Below are 22,137 nucleotides of genomic sequence, written 5' to 3' on the forward strand. Positions count from 1 at the left end.
ACACTGCTGTTACTGCTCGGTTAGTAGACCAACAAGCAGCTCGGGTTAAAAGTAGCCTTTTTTGTTCAGCATCTATTAAAATATTATGAAATTATGAAAATGTATGGAAGTTTCCACCACCTGGCGTGAAACCATTAATAATAACCTTTAATGGTCTCTTACGGAGATGGCATTGTTTTGACTTGCTAGCAACTAAATCTTTCTAATAAACCAAATTTGGTAAAGATAATACCTATATTGGCTAATTAAATTTCAGTAGATTGCAAGCTTTTGAGACAAGATATCTTTATATATAAAGTCACCTGTACTCAAGCAGGTGTGATAAAATTGGGATGATTGATTGTCATTAATTCAGAGTACTCTTAAAAAAAAAAAGGAGTCAGCTCCAGAACGGAGGAATTCCCAAGAGTTGTCAGATATACGCCAACCATGCAAATAAGTAATCATGTGATTGCTATTATTTTTATATATGTACAAACACATACATATATGTATATGAACATATACATGCGTACTATATTGTGCTCTTTAGCTTCAGACTTCAGCTGCTTGGACTCAAGCCGAGAGAAAAAAAAAAAGTATAAAAAAAAAAATCACAGTAACATAATGAAATATAGCATTTCACCAACATACGCAAGCAGAAAAAAATGATCAACAAGACATCCTCAGCATAATGTGACAAAAACGCACAATTTACTTAGCATCAAAGGGGAATCCAAAACTACATCACATTTTAGGTTATAAGCCAGACGAGACAGTCCATCAGCATCATTACCCCGCAAGACCCAGAGGCAAGTCTAAGTCAATGAATACAGCTGCTTGAAGGATCTGCCAGGAAGCCAGATGCCACGGCTGCTGGAGAAATATCCTCGGCGGATTAGCATCTGTGTTCTTAATTTCCATAACAGACAGAAAGAGCTGACAATACTCTGAAGTAAACTGCGAGGCTGAGAGATCATTCGGCGAAGGCGCATAAAATCCAGTCTAGGTCTTCTTACCTGAAGCTAGAGTCTGTCCCGCACCTGGTGCGCTGGTTACGCAGCCAACGTTATTGCAGAAGGTAATTGTAAAGGTGTATCCGTGGTACGGTTCCAGTCCCGTCACTTCATAGAACAACTCATTAGCCTCTGCCACGTATAGTACCTGGAGGAAATAAGCAAATGAACATATTTATTTGGATGACGTGGAAATCTACGTCAAGATGTTCACGCTATAAACTGATCTAAGAGACCTATTGTTATCTCGGAAAAGAATTGGGTTCTGAAATATATTTGCTTCGTCAATATTAGAATTGACTTTGAAAAGTTACAATCAAAATGTTAAGGAAACATGTCAAGACGTAAAATCTGTGATATTTTTTAATGTATGCATTATGCTATACGTTCCAGAAAAATTGATCAAGTGGTCCAAAGGAAGATTGGATTGGTTTGGCTTGGATTGGCTTGAAAACTTGTATTGGATAGCCTACAAAGAGAGGTAGAATCATATAATCTCTTGGGACCTCCGAGGTGTCCTCTTGAGATGGAAGAAGAGAATATTTTAAGTTATTAGTTCCCAGTTAAGAAGGGACAGATGTTATTTATGGGACCCGAACTCTTGTGACCGACTTTCTTCCCCTGATGCCCCTATGTTCTAGAAGCTCGGAATGTTTGCTGGGTATGAGGGTATCCCAGTGTTCTACAGCCATAAAAGTCACAACAATGTGTCTAGAACCAGCAGAAAATCTAGTTATAAGGAAAATTGAAAGGAAGGAAGGAGTACAGTGAGGGAACGGACGGAGAAAAATACTGGAAGGGAGATGGGAAATATAAGTGTGAGAAAAAAAAAGTTGGTGAGATCTTATAGTAGGGAGAAATGGTCCTGCCAATGTCTCTTATGCCCTGGAACCGGCACTAGCAAAAACACCAGCGAGGCCATGAGAATACATCCGTGAAGCGAGTCTGTTTTTTCATTCCATGGAAATTCAAAATGTTTCATGCATGAGCTCTAACACCGATCACACAAGAATCATCTCAACAAAACTCAACATCGTCATTCAGAGCTGAAATAATACTGTGTCCATAAGCGACCTCAGAAGCTGGAGCTCTGCGGGGACCGTCAGCTGCCTCCTCTGTTACAGCGTTGATAGTAAAACCAGTAACTTTTCCTCTCGCTGCATTATTGGTAGGTCTTTCCCAGGACACATTTAGCGAGTGGGCTGAAAGGGGAAATATTGTTGGAGCCGGCATAAAAACAGGCGCTGGGGGGGGGAGAAAAAAAGTTTTCTGTATGAAATACACTTTATTTTGAACATCATGCGTGATAAACTGTAACAAACTCTCAACATACAGTATATATTAATAATTCATCAGTGATTGGCTCAAATGAAACTGAATATTTAAAATAATTATGATTATTAAGAGGGTCCTTCTCACAATTCATAAGTCACTACTTTAGGAGTCTTGGGTTAAAGACATATTCCATAAGAGGTTTTCTAATATGCGTAATCTCCTTTTTTTAGGCATATATGTACATATGGTCTTCTAATAAAAGTGAAAAGGAGATTACTCGGTGCAGCCATCTTGTTCTTCTGGTACACAGTGGATGATGATGTCTGGATGCTCCTTAATTTATTTACTTGGCTTGGAATTTGTTTATTTTTATGGTTTCACAAACTCAGACAGTTTTCCTTTTTTTGCCAACACACTTACATGCATTAAAACTAGACTCATATAATCTCAACTGTAGGCAAATCAAGATAATGCAAGAAACTTTTCTGGTTCAATAGAGTTTAAACGCAAATCATCCCCTCCATCACATTAAACAATTAAAACAGGTTGTTTAAACAGAATGAATGAATGAATGAATAGATAGATAGATAGATAGATAAATAGAGGTCCATTTGATAACCTAGGGAGGGGTGACCTGTGAGCAGTGGTGGGCAATAAAAGAATAAACATGGTTGGTGTAGAGCCATCCATAGCCTCCACAATCGACATCCCGTGGCTAGTGGGATAAGGCATTGAAATATAATAAGATACCATATAGGAAACATGGAGCCCACCTATGACCCTCCTGCTCCGCATCCGATTTGGGAAACAGTATGGGCTCTATGCCCCATGGGATAGGGGAGAAAGGTAATAGGTAAGATCTATACCCCCAGATTATTCTTTTATTACCCCACCACCAGACATGAGGTAGGGGAGGGGGGTGATATTTTACCCAGGTATGTATAGATACATGTTCTTTCGATTAACCATATTGAACCAACAAAATATTACCTGATTCTTTGGTTTTCATGGCCACCCATTCTGAAGTCACACTTCCAGCCATGTTTGCTGCCACCACGCAAAACTCATACTCAGTGTTAGGCTCTAGATTGGTAACCTGCGTGCTGGTTGAAGGAGGCTTTAACGCATTTTCATTTTCTGACTCCACAACTGGCTGAGGGTTTAGCCACCCCGTAGTATGGAAAACACGTCTTGCGGCTGGAATGCGATTGCCATGTACTTGCTGTACCCCTCTCATGTATACTTCATATCGTATGATAATCCCTGAATAAAAAAAGTATAAAGTAAAGTGCATGGGTAATTAGAGGATTTAGTAATAGCTATAGATGCCAATTATTATCTAGGGGGGAGAATGGGATGAGATGCCCAATTGGTAGGACACAAAATACCTTCATTTTTAGGAAACATGTCCATTTAATTAGACATTAACTATAAGAGATACATTCTCTTTCCTCGAATTCTAGCATTTACATTGTGGCTTCAAGGTAGGTAAAACATCATATGATGGGGGCTTGTCTCCAAATTCAGTTTCTGATGTAGTGGAGTAGAAAGCAAATTTATAATTACATTAATTTCAAATTGTACAGATTTGTGCACAATAGGCCACCCACACTACAAATGAAAATGTATATATATTTGTAGTATATATATATATTAGTATTGATCACAGTTACAAAATTAATTGTCTTTGACATCAAAACCCAAGGGAATTTTGACAATAAAAAAAAAACATTGTAGGTTAACTAAAAATAAAGAAGCCTAGAACATTATTGCAGCTTTGATTAAAACAGGAAAACGTTGGAATCCAGATCCAATGGCTGACCGGTAGTTGAATCAAACTTAAACATATTTTAATTGTATTATATACATACGATCTATGGTTAAACTGTATTGGCAATTCATCCACAGCGAACCAGAGTATTTTTTTAGAAAGAAACTAAATATAAGAAATCAATAGGAAGTAAGATCCTTGAAAGTCTTTCATGGAAAGAAAAAAATACAATGCAATGTCAACAATTTCATTCATTAAATTCACATTTTTGTCACAGCACAAAGTAGTGATCCATCCCAACAAAAGGTGTTTGTCTGGCAACTCAATCAATGTATTGCTTTATCGGACTTGACTGTTGAAGATGTTCCATCCTCACAGCTTGCAATAGCTGCTTTTAGTAGGATCTAGCTGAATATCTGACGTGAATGAATGTGATTGTGAATGAATTTCTTTTTCTTTATTTTTTTTTTATATGTTGTGAGTGAGCTTAGAACACTTGATATAAAGTGATATCTACTGGAAAATCTACTGTGTTCCAGTGATATTTCTGCAAATAGTGTTTGGCATGGATAATAGAAGAAGTGGAGGCTGGAGTCCAAAATGTCCAGCTCAGAAAACTTTTGAGTCTTCAAGATATTTTTATAGGTGTTAGACGGATTTCATCGTCCTAGAAACTGTTCTCAGCCATGGTTTATAACAGTCTCTCCACTCGTAAGCAGCACTGAAGAAGACAGTCAAGAGTGAACACTTGGAACTTTCCATTAAAAACTAGCACTTTAGGCATGTGCCTAGTCTACATTTAAGAAAATCCAGCATTGTTCCTGGCTATTAACAAAAAGCTTCTTAAGTCAAAATGCTAATAATTTACTTTGGACTCATCGCTGAGTAGTCATTCCACCCAAAAATGTGTAAAGAACAGATAACAGTTGACTTACCATTGGCGTGCGAAGGTGGAGACCACTGTAGTTGGAGTTCTGTAGAGCTGGAGTTCCGCAAAACTGGAGGGTCCTGGTGGGCAGGAGGAGCTTGAGGCGTCACTAGTGTAACCGGTGAACTCTGCAAACAACCTTCAGCCGTACATGCTTGGACAGTAAAATTATACCTCGTGAAAGGTAATAAATTTGTCATTGTCATGGATGTGTTTAGTCCTTCATAACATATGTTAGGTTCCAGCGAATCTACTGTAGTATACATTAATCTGTATTTTTCAATAGGACCAGATTGACCAAGTGACATCGACCAGCTGAACGATGCAGAGTATGGATCCACAGGATTGCTGTGACTCAAACGCATTTCTCCAGTGGGGGCCCCAGATCTTGTTCGATATACAACCTTCGTACTGGTCGCAAGTCCATGTACATTATAAGCGTCGATATAATAGGTATATTCAGTGTACGGCGATAGTGATGTATCTGTATAATTCTGAAGACCTGGTCAAAATATATTAAAAATGTATAGGTCATTTATAGCCCAATGCAACATTAAAGTACCTTTACCCATCTGTTAGCATTAACCCAATTCTTAAGAAGGACTTTTTTAATAAAAATAAAAAAACAAGCAATCATTTTATAATACATCTGTACTTTAAAAGTATTGGAGTCCACCGGTACAAACCTGAAAATGGATATGTTTTATACCAGGAATTCTAGTCCTAAAATCAACATTAAAATTAAAGCTCTGAATTTAAAATTACCAGTGCATTGGGCGAAATTAATTCAAAGGCTTAGATACTTTTAATATAGATGAACATTCATCAAGTGTTTAGTAATTAATCAGGCAAACGGCTCTAATTTATAGAAAACTATTTTTGGATTGAACAACGCAGAAAACAGTATTTTCTGAATATGAAGAGTCCATGAATAACAAATTGCAACGGTGATATTTATACCATGGCTTTTTGTGATTTTCAAAACTGCAAATTCAGAAGTTTATCTTGTAATGGGCTTGTTTTCTCAAATCGTGCCATAGTTTTCAAGGGAAAACTTGAAAATATTAGGGGCTACAGCCAAAGTCTAAAGTTAAACATTGTTGTGATATTTTTACACAAATCAAACGGAGTAGCAGATATGCTTAAAATGTTGCTTGTTTCGAACAAATGGTATTATCAATATATGTTGATCTCATACTAGCACATCTCATCGCTCTATCCTCTGCTTAATCTAAGTGGTAATGCTCATAATATCATCAAATTTCAACAAACTAGTAAAAAGTACTCCCTATAGTGGAGTAAAAAACATAAAATATCACACCCTTTTTTCACTTCTGGTATACCCGCTGTTCAAGGCTACAACTATCATCCTTCTTATCATCATTATAGGGAGAGATACCTGTGACACCACAGTTACTGATCCCTACATGTTGAAAGCGATTAGACATCGTTCTGCATGCTGGCCAGCTGATCTCACACTAGCTCATCTGGTAGCATGCTAGTATTCTTTGGTTTTTTTAACACAACTCTTAACATGTTAGCAGGCAGCCATTTTTAGCTATCTGCTCCATGCACCAATCCCTTCTTAGAGGTAGGGATCAAATGTTATAGAACTTTTTTCTTAATTACAAAGAAGCTCTGGATACGTCAGAGTGAGATGAATGGCGCTGTCTCTTTCCCAAAGTCTCAACATTTAAGTGTAACAAGAGGCATCTGTCTTTAATGATTTCAGGTTAGCTGGTTACTATGCATGGGAGCAATGACTTTCGCAGGCAATCACGTTGGTAAAAGGACCACATCGATTGCTATACCTGTCCTCATGCTTTTAAGTGGCGATACATTTCCTTCAACTACGGAAGGAATTGATAACCAGCATGTATTACTCCTGGTATTCATTCTAGTCCATTAACCTTTAGGGCTTATTTAGATATCCTTTTGCTGTCCATGCTGGTGTTTGATCAAGCAATTTGTAGTTTGATGATTGTTCTAAAGGCTTTTTGCTGACCTAGAACCGTGCATAATGGCAAGACTTGCTCGATGTGTCCTGGCATGAAACAAAGCAATAAAACAAAATGCGATGAATCACAATCCAAAAATGCTACAACACCTACTTAAAATGAGCTGGCAAACAGATATTCAGCTCAAATTTTGTAATAGCGTGTAAGCAGATTAACAGCTCACCTTCCTAACCCTCTCTACCACTGCATCTGGATTAATTAAATTAACAAGTAAAGCTAGATTTATATCTGAAATCTGTTTCGGTTTCAGTAGAAAGCTTTACCCAGTTGTTGAAGAGTATTATTTGTATTAGATGTGATACCATTTATCACTCTATACAGTTACTTAACAGGATTTGCTCCTGGGTTTTTTTTATTATTATTATTTTAGTTTACATGTGCCCGTGAAATATCATACAGAGGCATTGGGACACTTTCCATTTTGGCTTCCTTTAATAAATTTAGAATATGTTTTTTTTGAAAAATGAAATAAAAAAATGTAGATTTTTAAAAAAAAAATATTCTTCAAAACACATTGTTTTAACACATAGAGTAGAACGCTTACAAATTATAGGACGTTATATATAAAAATGATATGGAAAGAGTTCTGACAATGTTACCTAATTAGACTTTTATATCACTTTATGGAACCTAAATCTAGTTTAGGGGTTATAGCATAAATTAAATTCTTGGTCTCTTTGGTCAAGTCTTCTTGACCAAAAGTGACTCCTAGTAGTATGGCAGCCAGGACCTGTCCTAAGCTGATCATAACGGTGCCTGATTGACCTGGTTTTTGCCATAGTGGTAAGCAAGGCTTCTTTAACCGCAAACTCACGTTCACTTGACAATTTGTAAATAGAGGCAATAGAGTTATGCTCCTCTTTTGAACAGAACCTGAGGTCAACAAGTCCCTTGACACTGTAACAGCAGTACAGAGCCTAACAGGAATCCAGACAGTCCTCCAACTTTATAGACCTCTAATTTCATCAAGGAGCATCAGAAGAGATAGACCTGGACCGGCCATCTGGCACACTAGGCGAACGCTTGGCGGACCACTTGTTGCCAGTCCGGCCCTGAGGAGATACTCTCCTCCTTGGCGAAGAACTGACAATTATAAAGTGCAACCAAAGTATATTATTAAATCGCTGTAATTTACTGCTTTTGTATCCATTCAGTAATCACACAAAAACATTTTGCAATAATAATAATAACAATGATTAAAATATTATACTCACCGTAAGGATAACGGTCTGTAGTTTTGTAGATCACTATTTTATCTCTGTATAACACGTAGTTCATTTGATTAGAATTGGGGGAATCGGGTGGATTCCAAGACAGAATGATGGTGGTACTATTGAGAATATAACCTTGTGGAGGAGGCTGTTGTTTTGGAGCTAAGAAAAAAAACAACACATCATTGGATCAATAAATACATATTCTGGGATAAACACACATTTGAAGCCCGGCTATTTTCTGTGCTGGAGCTGATTGGCTGTAAGTATTACCCAGCCGAACAAATCTTCTGACAAGTGATATACTTACAGCCAATCAGCTCCAGTGCTGGCTCAGTAAACGTTGATCGGGGGAGGGGTTTAACAAGATCCCCGGTGCACATTTATCAAACTCGTGTGAGTTTGTTGCTACAACTTACACGCACTCGCAGTTTAGTGAATAGACCCCTTGTCCTGGAACTCAACCAGCCTTGCTTTGTTAAGTATGGATCTATATCTAATAGTTTTTATTTAATTTTTCGGTGAGTTTTGTTTTTCAGTTAGTTTTGTTCTTCAGTTCGTTTTGTTTTTCAGTTAACTCTAATGAGCCTGGATTTAACACATGTTTTGCTTGTGCTGAATGACTATCCACTTACTTGTGCTGCATCCATATAGGTTGAGGGCATCCAGATGGCTGGCATCCTCAATACAGCGGTCGCAGGTGAAGCCTCTAACAAATTGTTTGCAAAAACAATGCCCAGTGACCACATCGCAACTGTTATTAACTGCCCCGGCTGCATTGCAGGTGCACGGCCTGCACCTATGAATAAAGAGAATAAAATGGCTTCAGTACAACACAATGCAATTTTTGTATCAAAGGGGAGAGAAATGTTACACGTATTCCAGCACCGTATATTTTCTCGCTTCGTCTTTTCACAAGCCTTTGCAGTAAGCAAGTTTCTCTGATCATTATTGGATCCATTGTACTGCACCTTTTGCCCCAACAGTTTGTAGCGAGTTTGTAGCGTGTCTCCTAAGAATAGACTTGTGCATTCTGATTCATATGAATTGCAAGTTTACAGAATTTTGGCGAGTTTTGGCAATTCATACAAAGCCACGAAAAGGAGGCTAGACCCCTCACTGGACCAAAATGATGTAAAAATTAAGTAAAAAGCTTAGAATTTTCATCCGAAACTCATGGGGCCTTTACTGACACTCTCATTCTTGTTCACGCTCTCTCAATGTTGCCCTGCCTTCTCTGCCGACTACCTCTGCTTTTACTTCCTCTTTCACCTTCGCTCTTTTATCTTCTATCTTTGTCTGCATCTTCCCGGACATAAGCTGGTGATATATGTTTAGGTCACTATAATGCTGCGCTCTCCAAAAAATGTTAAGCCTACAAGACATCTCAGTACTCAGTAGACTTGTGCATTCGTATTTGGGCGAACCTGAAAACAAACACGAAGGGTTGGTGCTAGAGGAGGCCCCTGCCGGCGACCAATGGAGTCCCCTCTTATGGACCTTTAACTCCTGACAGCGAAACTCCGCATGAGGAGACCATTGGTCTCCCGATCCCGGGGTTAAAGGTCCATACGAGCGACCAAAAGAGTAGACCTTTAACTCCTGATGGCGGAACTTGGCCTGGGGAGACCATTGGAGTTAAAGGTCCGTATGAGCTACTCTACATGGTTAGTAATGTCTAGCTAGCATGTTATGTGACCGCATCCACCTACCTGCTACAGTACCCCGAACAGTGCAGTTAATACTATGTGGCTAGTGGTAGTGTGGTGGCCAGATTACTCTTTAAAGCAATGGGGCTCCCAGGAGTTCAGGGCCCCTGGCCACATCTGCTTAATGTATAATCCAGCACTGTCATTATTTCTCCATGCATTCCATCCAGAGACTTGGGTATACTCCTTAGCTTGCAGTAAACTTTAGCTCCCATGAAGTTCAGCAAACAAGTGAGGAACCAAAGCATACGGAATACTGAGTTACGGACAAAACCAAAACACTTTTTGTTCCGAGAGAATTGAGCCCTAGGATAAGGTTTGCAAGGAGCCATCAGCAAAGCCTTAATCCGTCTGGAAACTGAACCGTATTTGACTCTAAGAGGGGCCAGAGAGCTGCTCTAGATCATGGCAGCGGCCTTTATAAGTATGTCACTAAATGCAGGTAGGAGCGGTTCCATAAGGAGACTACAAAAAAGATATATATTTTGTTAAAAAATTATGTTAAAAGCAGGGGCGGGCTGGGCCGGGGGGCAGGGGGGCAATTGCCCCCCAGGCCGCCCGAAATCTAATCAAAACGGCCGCTGGGTGCTGATGCCGCCGGTGGGCGCTACTTTAATACTTTTTTTTTAAATTTCATATGGCAAGCCGGATCGGCTATTATATGAAAAAAAAAAAGGATTAAAGCAGCGCCGGCCGGCGGCATCAGCACCCAGCGGTCGTGTGCGATGGCCGCCTAGTGATGGGAGCAGTGTGAGGGGTGAAAGCTCCGCCCCCCCGCATGGACCTTTCGCCCCTCACGCTGCTCCCATCACTATGCGGCCATCAGATTGTTGGAAATCGAATCTAAACGGCCGCTGGGTGCTGATGCTGCCGGCCGGCGCTACTTTAATACTTTATTTATTTTTCATATGGCAAGCCGATCCGGCATATTAAATAAATTAAAAAAGGATTAAAGTAGCTCCGGCCGGTGGCATCAGCACCCAGCGGCCGTTTAGATCAGTTTTCCAGCAGTCTGATGGCCGCCTAGTGATGGGAGCAGCGTGAGGGGTGAAAGCTCCGCCCCCTCGCACTCAGACTGTGTCACTGACATCCTGTATACATAGAAAACAGTCTGTTGCTACCAGGGGGTGCAGGTCTAGACGAAACCCCCCAAAAGTGGAAGTAGAAGGTTAGTAAAACAATTTATTTTTGTACAAGCTATATAATATTTTTTTTGTATTCGTTAAAAACTAAAACATAGGTATGTGTGTGTGTGTGTGTGTAAGTGTGTCCCCAGTGTCACTTCTATCCCCAATCAGCCCCCCATGTCATTGCTGTCTCCATTCAGCTCCCCAATGTCACATCTGTTCCCAATCAGCCCCTCCCAGTGTCACCTCTGTCCCCCTTCAGCCCCCGTGTCATTGCTGTCCCCATTCAGCTCTTCAGTGTCAGCTCTGTCCCCAATCAGCCCACTTTAAGGTATGATCCTGGTAGGGTACTCATATTAGCCTTTACAATTTCCCTGCTGCTGTGTACTATACTTCCCATAATCCTCAGCCAGTATCATGGGGGCATTTAACTGGCTGAGCATCAGGGGGACATTAGGTTTTGCTTTTTTTTTACCATTCTTTGTTGCTATTAAATTTACTTATGTTGAATCATATTTGTATTTTTATAATGAATATGCGTTCAGGAAAAGATGGGCATGTATGATGGGCTGATTCGTGGCACAACGGGCCACTTCACTTGACTTGCCCCCCAGGCCTTAGGCTGCCAGCCCTCCCCTGGTTAAAAGTAACCTTTTTACTATTTAAAAAAGAATCAACTGGCATTAGATAAATGATAAACTAAACAAATCATATGTATTGAAACATAAATGTGTACAAGTTTACAGTGTCTTATTATTTTAAAATAAAACTTGCTCTTATATGAAGGCAGCAAGATATTCTTTCCTCTTTTCAGTTTCCGATGGCTGATTTACCCCAATGGAACTCTCACCGCTCGGTCTCCTGGGTGCCCGTTCAACACCCTTAAAAAAAGGCCGATAAAAGCAAAAGCTGCGACATTGGCTGTAAATTTGTTTTATGGAATAATATGCCAACTGGGAATAAATAAAATGCATCATTTTGTTTGCCTCTGAATTTTATCTTCCGTTAATGTCAAAAGGAACATGTGGATATTTTGTCAGGGTTCTATGATGCATTCCCTCGATAAGTAGTTCATTAAAGACCTATACTAATTAGTGCATATAAAATACAACTACGGGGACTAAACTAGTTTAACTGACACTAACAAGCCATTGATATTTTCAAACCAATATTAAAAAAATATATATTTCATAAAAAATTTAGTTATTTGTTTTGTATCAAAATAATATATAAATAAATATATATATATATATATAGTTATAATTTTTAACTCTTTCATGTTGTTTTGCAAACTAAGTCTTCATATATTTTAATTCCATCCATACAGTAGATCCCTAAAGACCTGGTGTATAACAATACCATGTCACGTTTATTAAAAGCGAATTATAAATTGTAATGATGAAACATTTTTAAATCAGGAATAAAAAAAAAAGCAAAGATGAATTGCAATATTGATTTTTTTTATTCTGTGGGATAAATGGTTTTCGTAATATTAATACGGTGCAACCTTTATTACATTGAGTCTCTAGGTGCGGTTTGCGCATTCCTGGAAATCTGTTTAAATTGTAATTTTTCTTGCGGGAAAGCTTCACTTACCGAGTGAATTTCATCAACACCAATCTGTCAAGATTTATATAAATTAGCAATCTGTGATTCTTATTGATCAGTTCATTATTGTAAACAAAGGATCTTTTTTTTGACAAAAGGCATCCCTACAATTTAATATCTATCCAGTAGAGGGCCACATAAATGCACAGCATACTTTGCCTGCCCATATTCTATATTCATTGAAACATATGTGCATTAAAAAAATATATTTAAGAAAAATATCAGATTGGTGCATTATTTATTTGTCATTTTATGTTGTAATTTGAATGTAATCCACAAATTAGAAATAGCTATATATTTCCCTTTTCTTATAGCAGTTGATATTTATGATTTAGATATTTGCTAAGCATTTTTAACGCAAACAACCTTAGCAGGGATTCTGAAAAAAAGATAGCATTCGGAATGTAATATGGTTTTTAAAATGATATTGTCATTATACAGATGTTGCACATTTTTTTATCATTAATTTCAATTTAGCTATAAAATCATATACACAAAATTATATAAATAAACATATTTATGTTGGGACAGAACGTTTTCTGTGTTAAAATTTAAGTCTTATGTTAGATCATGCTCAGTGGCGGAACTGGAGGGGTCAAGGCTGGGCCTGGGGCAACCCCTGTGACCCCTTGTTCCTGTCTCCTTGTACCGCTTAAAAATAGTTTAGAATAGGGCCCTTCCCACCTGACCCTGCGGTGAAGCCGAGGCACAGTGTGCGAGCAGCCAGCAGGTAGCTGCTGGAGCGGTGAGAGGTAAGAAAGGGTGGGCGGGGATATGTATGTTTATATATGTGTGTATGTTTGTTTGTACATATATGTATGTGAGCTTGGATGTCTATGTATAAGTGTGGATAAGCATGGATGTGTAATTGTGTCTGTGTGAATGTGGATGTGTAATTGTATGGCGAGATAGAGTGTATGTTAGAATAAATGTGTATGTGTGTGTTAGTGAGTAAGTGTGTATAATTTGTGTGAGTGTATGTTGGAATTGGGAGACAGAAACAGAGGCAAATAAGGCACAGACATGTTGCTTGGGGGCAATGATGGCACATAAAAGCTGTTTGAGGGCAGTTATGGCACATACCAGCTGCTTTGGGCAAAGATAGCCCAGATAAGCTGGTTGGGGGGTTACTGACAATCTGGGGGCAAAAGATAGCACACACAGGCTTTTAGGAGGTTATGATAGCACTGATAAGCTGCTTGGGGGCAAATGCACTCAAGCCAAAACTAATATAGTCTTCTCTGGGATGAATTCAGCAATATTTAGCTTTAACAAAGCCAATCTATATGTATGTTTTGGCATCTTTAAAAATCATATCATTAAAAAGAAATGTCGATTCATAGGCTCTACCATTACACAACATTGTTCATGCATTTAAAAAATAGACATAAATAAAGTCAAAGACAAAAGAGTTTACAAACCTTCCAGAATTTAAATCAAATCCAAAGAATAATTCATGGCATCGATCACATTTTTGTCCGGTTATCGAGGAATCTTGGCAGGCACACTGGCCATTTGTACTGTTGCAAATCTCATTAAGTGAACCACTTGGGTGGCACAAGCACGGCACGCATCTCATGCCATGAACTTCAGAGAGATAAAAACCTAAGGGAACACAGAATAATAAGTGAAATTTGGGCTTTGTGATTGGGATCATAAGAAGAAAGTCTGTACAAGCAGCATACCCACGGATGTAGCCCACAAGCACAGCAGAGATGAAACAACCCTTCTGCACCAGAACATTGCTAATAACTTTTAAAATGTTTGGAATCGGATGGGTTAGGGAATTTTGTCGGCTTGGCCAGAAGCACACGCTTACTATAAAATACCAAAGAGCTCCAGTTAACAAATGAGTGTGTGGAATGAGACAATCAATAGCACCTAATAGCGTAATCACCTCCTGCTACATCAATCTTATCTGAAAACTATATTAATGTTCGTACAATGGGGTAAAAAAAAAACTATTCCGACTGTATGTATGTATCGTGGGCAAAACAACCATTATGCAGGCAGAGCAACACTTGAGGATGTGACACTTTCATGTAACATTTTTGGTTCGGAAATAGATTTTTAGTGTGCGATTATATTTTATAGGACAAAATGATCCAAAGGGAAGAATTTTCTTTTAAAAAATGAAGACTGCACTTTAAAACCATATTCGCTAATAAGAAATTCAATTCCCGGGACACAAGTAAAAGAAAATGCTAAATGCTTTAATACGTGTAGACATTGAGCGAGGGGATATCAGCAGTTTCCATGTGTTAAACGCTACGCTTCTAATATGATCAAAGGAGAGCATCTAATTGACTTTAGCTTAGGTTATTGCCACAGCAGAAGCTCATTATAAGGAAGTGTGTTACAGTCAGTAGTCTAAGTATTATTATCTTTTCTAATATTTGCTTTGTGCAGGGTGTTTATTTGATCTTTCCACACACAGGGTCTTTGGGTCAGTTTCTTTCTATATATGTATATATATATATATATATATATTGTGAATGTACATTCAAACTGAGCCCAAGACTACATTCTCAGTATGGCTATGGAAAAAAACATCAGAATAATGATACAGCTGCTGGTATGCGTAGGATGCTGAATAATATATTAAGCAGAAATAATGAATTAACACTATTTTGATTTAGTTTAGCACACAGAGTTCATCCTAGATTATATTTCCAAAGATCTGCTCTCACCTAAATCAATTTTTGGATGATCAGGGAACCTATGCAGCGAATCATGATTGCTAGATTGCTAGTAAAAACTTAATTTCTAGAAATAAAAGGAAAAGGTTTTCAGAATGTTTTTTTTTTTGTTTTTTTTAAGGAATAGAAAAAAAAAATTAGGATCAGGATATTTGCCGATTTCAAATAGAGATTAAATCTAAAAATATCCTAGCAGAAGGTAGAGCTGCTTACAAGTCTGGCCACTTTACAAGTCAACAAGAAATTCTAAGATTCTTGCCAGCATTTCGAAGAACGTGACATCTTGCAAAGTTACTCAACAGGAGTTTACGATATGAAAGCCAACACAAAATGTTTGACAAAGCAGGTCTTATTGGGTTTAAACTCTGAAATGTGTTTTTGTAAACCATATAGTACATGCAAATAAAGTCACCGTGGCCAAAACAAAAGTTAATTTTTTGGAAGAAGAAAAAAAAGAAATGTATATATACTGTCCATGAGCGGTGATCTGGCTATTGCACCTCTTACCTGAGTTTTGTCTAAAGGCTGTCTTGTACAGTGGCAATTACTCCCAAGGGATCCATGTATAAAGTGGATATAGAGACAAATATGAAAGTTGTTAACCTTATTTGCATGCGCCTACCCGGAATCCCCTGTGGTTGTGGCAGCACCATGAGATTTCTGAGAGAAAAACAAGCCATCTGGCTTGTCTGGTGTCTGTAGATGAGTGTTTAATAATACTTCTACTACCCCTTAAATTTAAGTGGAAGGTTTTCCATCACCTTTACCCACCATAACTTATGTAATGGTATTTCTTGGCTACCACAAGCCTCAACGATTAACCCGTATTGCAACCTCATGCTGATGTTTCTCAGCCTTTTGGCTAAGATCAAGTGGGTACGTGTGAGCAAGGAAAAGCTTGGTCCTTGGGCTTCTGGCCTCTGGGAATGTATAAAGCCCTGAGGTACTTATTAGGTCCCCACTCCTTGGTCTAGGACTGGGTGTAAGTGTGTGGTTAAAAGCGCTGCACCCTTTCATGTGTCACATGCTGATGAGCACCTTAGACCCCTACATGCATTTTTTTTGTATGTGCTAGCCCCAGCCTTCTGTCTCGGTATTCTGCTAAGCCTGGGGCTTCTGCTGGGAGCATTTTGTATATAGTTTTGTCACATGATTGCACTGTTTTTTTCCACAGCGCATGTATGTTTTAACGTTTTGATATATTTTTTTATTGAAAGTTTATTGATGCAAATAGATTATGGACAAGACACTGAAAGGCCATGGTGGAGCCGGGTCCCCTAAAGGTCTGGCTTTTCTGGTGAGCAGGGCAGTCAGGTAGCTCTTCTGAGCAGCCCCCCTCCTCTAAATGATGATTTCAGTAGCCCCAACCCTTGTGGGGAGGGGCCAAGAATATCTTGCCCTCCTTCAGGCCTTATGGCCAGGGAGGGAAGGAAGGGGTCGCGTATGCTTCAGGGTCAAAGAAGGGGACCTGGTGTCCACTGTGGCCTTTTAGTACTGGCACTTTTTTCTGAATGACGCACGAACCTCTGGGCTTCAATAAAAAAAAAAAAAATTAAGGGTGAAACAACTGTCCATGAGCGGTGATCTGGCTATTGCACCTCTTACCCTAGTTTTGTCTAAAGGCTGTCCTGTACAGCGGGCAATTACTTTCAAGGGATCCATGTATAAAGTGGATATAGAGGTAAAAATGATAATTGTTGACCTTATTTGCATGTACCTACCCAGAATCTCTTGTGGTTGTGGCAGCTCCATGAGATTTCTGAGAGAAAAACAAACCTTCTGGCTTGTCTGGTGTCTGTAGATGAGTGTTTAATAATACTTTTACTACCCCTTACATTTAAGGGTTTCCATCACTTTTACCCACCATAACTTATGTAATGGTATTTCTTGGCTACCCCAAGCCTTTTAAGATCAAGTGAGCACCTGTGTGAGAGGGAAAGCTTGGTTCTCTGACTTTAGGGCTGGGACTGCATGAAGCCCCAAGGTTGTTTTAAGGTCTAGAGCTGACCGCTGTACACACTGGACAAGCTGGTAAGCACCTTTAGCACCTTGGACCCCTACATGCACTTTTTTCTTTTTGTATGCATTAGCCCCAGCCTTCTGGTTCGGTGTGCGGTGCATATGGACAATTTTGAAAAGGAAAAGGTTGAGTCTCTACAAGAGAGAGCAGAGGAGGAAGGTAGAACATTAAATACTCAATATGGTAATATGGGAAAATAGGGAGAAAGTTAAAAAAAGATCAAATGGGAAACAGAAAAGAACAAAATGTATCATGAAATGTCACAATGCACTGATTAATAGTGTTATTCGTGCATATCACACACTAGAGTCAGATTTAACCCACGGCGTGGACTCCTATTCTTGGAGGTCCAGTGTGCTACACGGTAGGCTTATTATTATTATTATTATTGTTGTATTTTACCATCTGTGCTCAGTGGGATATTTGATGTTACACCATTAATAAGGATGTAGCACGGGATGTTTATAATACGACAGATTTTATAGTAATCTATAGAGGAAGATGTATTTGTGACACCCAGACGCCAGTTGCTAAAACGGTATTTGAATTGAAAAGAAACCAGAATGAATGAATATATATATTTATATATAAATATACCTTATATGCCGCGCTAGTCTCAGAATGTGAAATCCTCTTATTTTATAATACTGCAGACTTGCGAAAGCCTTTGTCTCAAGCTCTCAAGGACGAGAGTGGGGAAAACGGCTTGAGATACCTTGACATCTCCACCCTCCTTTCATGATCTCTGCTGATTAAGTGCCAGCAGCAAATGTCGGTAGGTTAGGTAGCACCGGTGGAGGAAAGGACGAGGAGGGGGATACATACTGTTGTCATATTTATTAGTGTACACCCCAAATAATTTTAAATTAAAACATTTAAAAATATGCTTAATGGAGGTTAAGTTGCATTTTTAACCTCTGTTCACGTTATTGAGTGGCATATTAAAAGCAATGTGCCTCTAATGCACCTTCTAATGTGTGCTGTTACTGAAACGAATTGCCAATAAATTTAACTTGAACCAAATGTATTCCTTTAACATTTTTACTTATCTCGGGTTATAAATATGTGTAGTCATTTTTAAAAAGTACAATTAATTTAGGCTCTGTCCTGAAGGCCAGCGAAGCCAAAACACATTCTCTCGAGATATAGTTCCTTTTTTTTTTTCTTTGAAAAAGCTACATACTTTGTATTTTTTTTATCTGTTCATTCCTTATAACTGTTATATTAAGATCAAGGCTTTAGCTTTTGTACTAATTAAAAACCTTATTATTAATTTTAGTATCGTGGTTTTTAAGTGTAAGCCAATTACTGAATTGTAAAATTGCACTCAGTATGCCATTGCATTAAGAAATATCTTTTGGGGGGTAGGAATATAATAAATAATATTTTTAATTTTGCCACATTTATGCCAATTGCATTGTATTCGCTAGAAAATACGAGAAAATATATTATTCTTCATAAAATAAATTCTTAACATTCCAAAAAACATGTGGGAACTGATGTATATCAATGGCCTGTATACCTTAGTCATAGTGCCCATGGCCGTTATTTAAAGCCCTTCTTATTTATCCCTGATTTCATATGGATTTGGGTGTAATAAATTAAAATATATTGTTTTGTCAATACAGTGTTTTCAGGAGTTAAAAATGACTTCATATAGTTATCAAGAATCATGATCTTAACAGGGCTGACAGAGGGTCCTATGTCCTGACTACTGGATGTTCCAAGCGGTGTCCCTATCCCTCCCCAATGACTCTAGACAATTTTTTACCTGGGCAAACCAAGATGCTGCCTCTGGCCCAGAAAACCAGTACCGAGAAATATAAACACAATGCAGCCATCAATGAATGAGTATTTGGAACCATACCAAGCACTCAAAATCCAGCTACCGCCATCAGATCCAGCCTCTATAGTCAGGGGTCTAAATAAAGTGGACTTAGTCATCTACATATCTACAAGACCTTATGTCATGTTTTTAGAGCATTACCATAATCCACTTATTTACTCCCCCAGGATATATGGCAGTCGTGAAGAAGGTGAAGGCTAACGAGCTGGGGTAAGAGCAGCACATAGATGTGAATGGGAAGCGGGGTGTCATTGTCTGAAGGATGATTGGAAAACAATTCTGGCAATGACTTTATTGTGTTAATAATTTGTTGTGGATTTGTTTCCTGTACATAATAAAATCTGTGTCCAAATTTTTTATGCAAACAGTTTTGTGTCCGTGTGTTTATTTGGTTGGGGTTATGGTATTGCGAATCTGGGCCCTACAAAATTGACGATTCCTCAGTCATGTACCCCTACTGATGGCATGATGTGCTGCTGTCCATATAATTTCCAAGTTGACCAGGCCCAGACTGGCCATCTGGCACACCAGCATATTCCCAGTGCGATGCTGGTCAACAGTGCTCCATATCCCACCCAATACCCACCCAATCTGTCGCTACGCTTGAATGCAGCCACCGGCTGGATATACACCACAGCTGCGTGAACACAAAAACAATGTGTGCGACCCCGCTATATCCAACGTCAGCCACTGGTACTTCATGGGCAGCTTAAGCACTTAAAGTTCCAGGGCCACCTCGTGGTCCCCGGTTTGGCCTTGGTTATCACAAAGTCTGCGTTTCTACAAAGAGTCACCACAAAAAGGGTACATATGTGAACAAATTCTCACTCAGCTCCAGTGAGGAGAGTAGAGCTTCATTTACATGCAAGCGTTTGGATCCTCTTAGATCACAAGGGCTTGTTTACCATCACGAGGCTTGTAGTTTAAGAACGTTTGGTGGCCTGTTAGATTCTCTTGATCCGATGAAATTCATGAACATTGTTTCTTTTATGTAAATATAAAGACAGCACTTTAACTTTGATATAATGAAATAAGCATTGTTCTTGCCTTACCTGGCTTACATTCATCACATCTTCTTCCTTGGTAATTTGGCAAACATTTGCACTGTCCATCAGCTCGGTCACAAGTAGTGTTCACTAAAGTTCCAAAAGGATCACAATCACAACGCAGACAGCCCAGATGATTATCGTCGCTCAGATTATACATGTGATTCATGCACGTGTTGCACCGCTTCCCTGTAACAAAAGCCTTGCACAGGCACTGCCCAGTCGAGCTATCACAAGTCTCCGATCGGTTGATTGTACCCGACGTGTCACACTTACAGGGAACACAAGCAATGCAATTATTCCTTTGCACTTTGTAGTAACCGCTCAGACACTCATTGCACTGCCGTCCACCAATATTAGGCTGACAAACACACCGTCCTGTCACGGGATCACAAACCGTTCCAGGGATAATTCCTTGTTTGTAGCAATCGCAGTGTTTACAGCCATCTGTATCGAGCCCATAATAGTTGTCAATACAAGTGTCACACGCCGGTCCTTTGACATCTTCTCTGCATTTACATTGTCCGGTGATGGGATTGCAGAACTGATTGATGGAGCCATTTACGCTGCAATTGCATGGTTCACAGGTTTCTTCTCCTCGTGGATTCTGTTGTTTAAAGCCCAGGATGCAACCATCACAGCGAAGTCCTATTGAAACATAATTCAGATGAAAATTGTTTTGTAGCAAAGATATGGGAAATGAAACTGTTTGATAGAGAAGCTTTGAAAATTAAAAGGATAATAAACTCGAGGGAATCTGCAATTTGGTGGCACTTTATGGTGGGTCAACAAAAACATAATTCCACAATGGCATAGTTAGGCCATTAATGTTGTTGAAAAAGGATACACGTCTGTCAAGTTTAGACTTCCCGGTAACCTTATGTGATGAACCTAAGAATAAGACAATGAGCATTATTTATTTATGTGAGAAGCTTGTCTCCCTGATCTGTCTTCGATTTCCTAGGTTTACTAACAAGGACAAAAATCGATTAAAAAATATATGATTTTAGTGAGTTGTTTTTCCAACATCAAATAGTTAATATGAAAAAAAATTAGTGATATTAATTCTGCAGTCCTGCTTTCCTGATCATGATTAACATGATCAACAGCACTGCTCTTTGCCAGTCTTGGCCCCTCTCTCCAATCCATGGAGGAGGGAGGCAGGGGTTAATGCTGACAAAGGCATTTCTTTCTCAGCGTGTGATTGTCTCTTACGATGCATAATGATATACATATATATATATATATATATATATATATATATATATAAACAAATACAAAAAAAAGGAAGCACTCACCTGAACTAGCATTAATAATAAAGGGGTGCTGCTGAAGACCAAAATCATACACAATCTCTAAATCAGCGCACTCACATCAAATAGGTTATAAACTCTCATGACTGTAGTTAAAGCTACTTAAAAACACCTTTCTAAGATGGCAAAATTGGAGTTTTAGTCACATTATATGGCCATATTATGCTAAGCCCACCACTACGCCAAAGTACTCCAATGTAGGTGGGTCCTAACGCTAAATACTGTTGTTTATATGGAGCTAAAGCTTTGCAAGTACATTGCTTACCAGGAGCCAAAAGGCCTTTCTAAAGACCAGGCTTTTGGTTCAGCACCCCTCCCCACCACAGGTGCTCCATTGGTGAGGTCCTTGGAAACCTATAAATTGCAGGAGTGTCTGTATTTAGGAAGGCCTTTTTCCCTGATTGGCCCAAGGTCTGTGCTGTGGTAGCTCCCACGTGGCCTCCTTGCGGTACTTTGAAGCTGAACACGGCTAGTTGGCTCTTAGGGTAAAGTGGGCAAGAGTTCCTGCCCCAACCAAGCCCTCTCCTGGGGGTCTGGGGCCGAAATATGACCATCGAGGCCTAGAGTTCGA

The 22,137-nt window shown here is 39.1% G+C and overlaps 1 protein-coding gene across 1 annotated transcript in view; it reads right to left on the reverse strand.

Moving 5' to 3' along the window:
• The window catches only part of LOC149274819 (usherin-like), a 287,860-nt gene that overhangs the window by 206,672 nt on the left and 59,051 nt on the right, over positions 1–22,137 (reverse strand). The window contains exons 13-20 of the mRNA XM_089505229.1: positions 20,260–20,901; positions 14,064–14,247; positions 8,834–8,997; positions 8,202–8,360; positions 4,977–5,471; positions 3,261–3,533; positions 2,070–2,239; positions 999–1,143 (exon numbers count right to left, since the gene is read on the reverse strand). Of these exons, the coding sequence (XP_089361355.1) occupies positions 999–1,143; positions 2,070–2,239; positions 3,261–3,533; positions 4,977–5,471; positions 8,202–8,360; positions 8,834–8,997; positions 14,064–14,247; positions 20,260–20,901 (2,232 nt within the window). The remainder of the gene's footprint in view (positions 1–998; positions 1,144–2,069; positions 2,240–3,260; positions 3,534–4,976; positions 5,472–8,201; positions 8,361–8,833; positions 8,998–14,063; positions 14,248–20,259; positions 20,902–22,137) is intronic.

The sequence above is a fragment of the Sceloporus occidentalis genome, unplaced genomic scaffold (assembly GCF_023333645.1).
Source record: "Sceloporus occidentalis isolate IW3139 unplaced genomic scaffold, rSceOcc1.0.p SCAF_319, whole genome shotgun sequence".
NCBI lineage: Eukaryota > Metazoa > Chordata > Lepidosauria > Squamata > Phrynosomatidae > Sceloporus > Sceloporus occidentalis.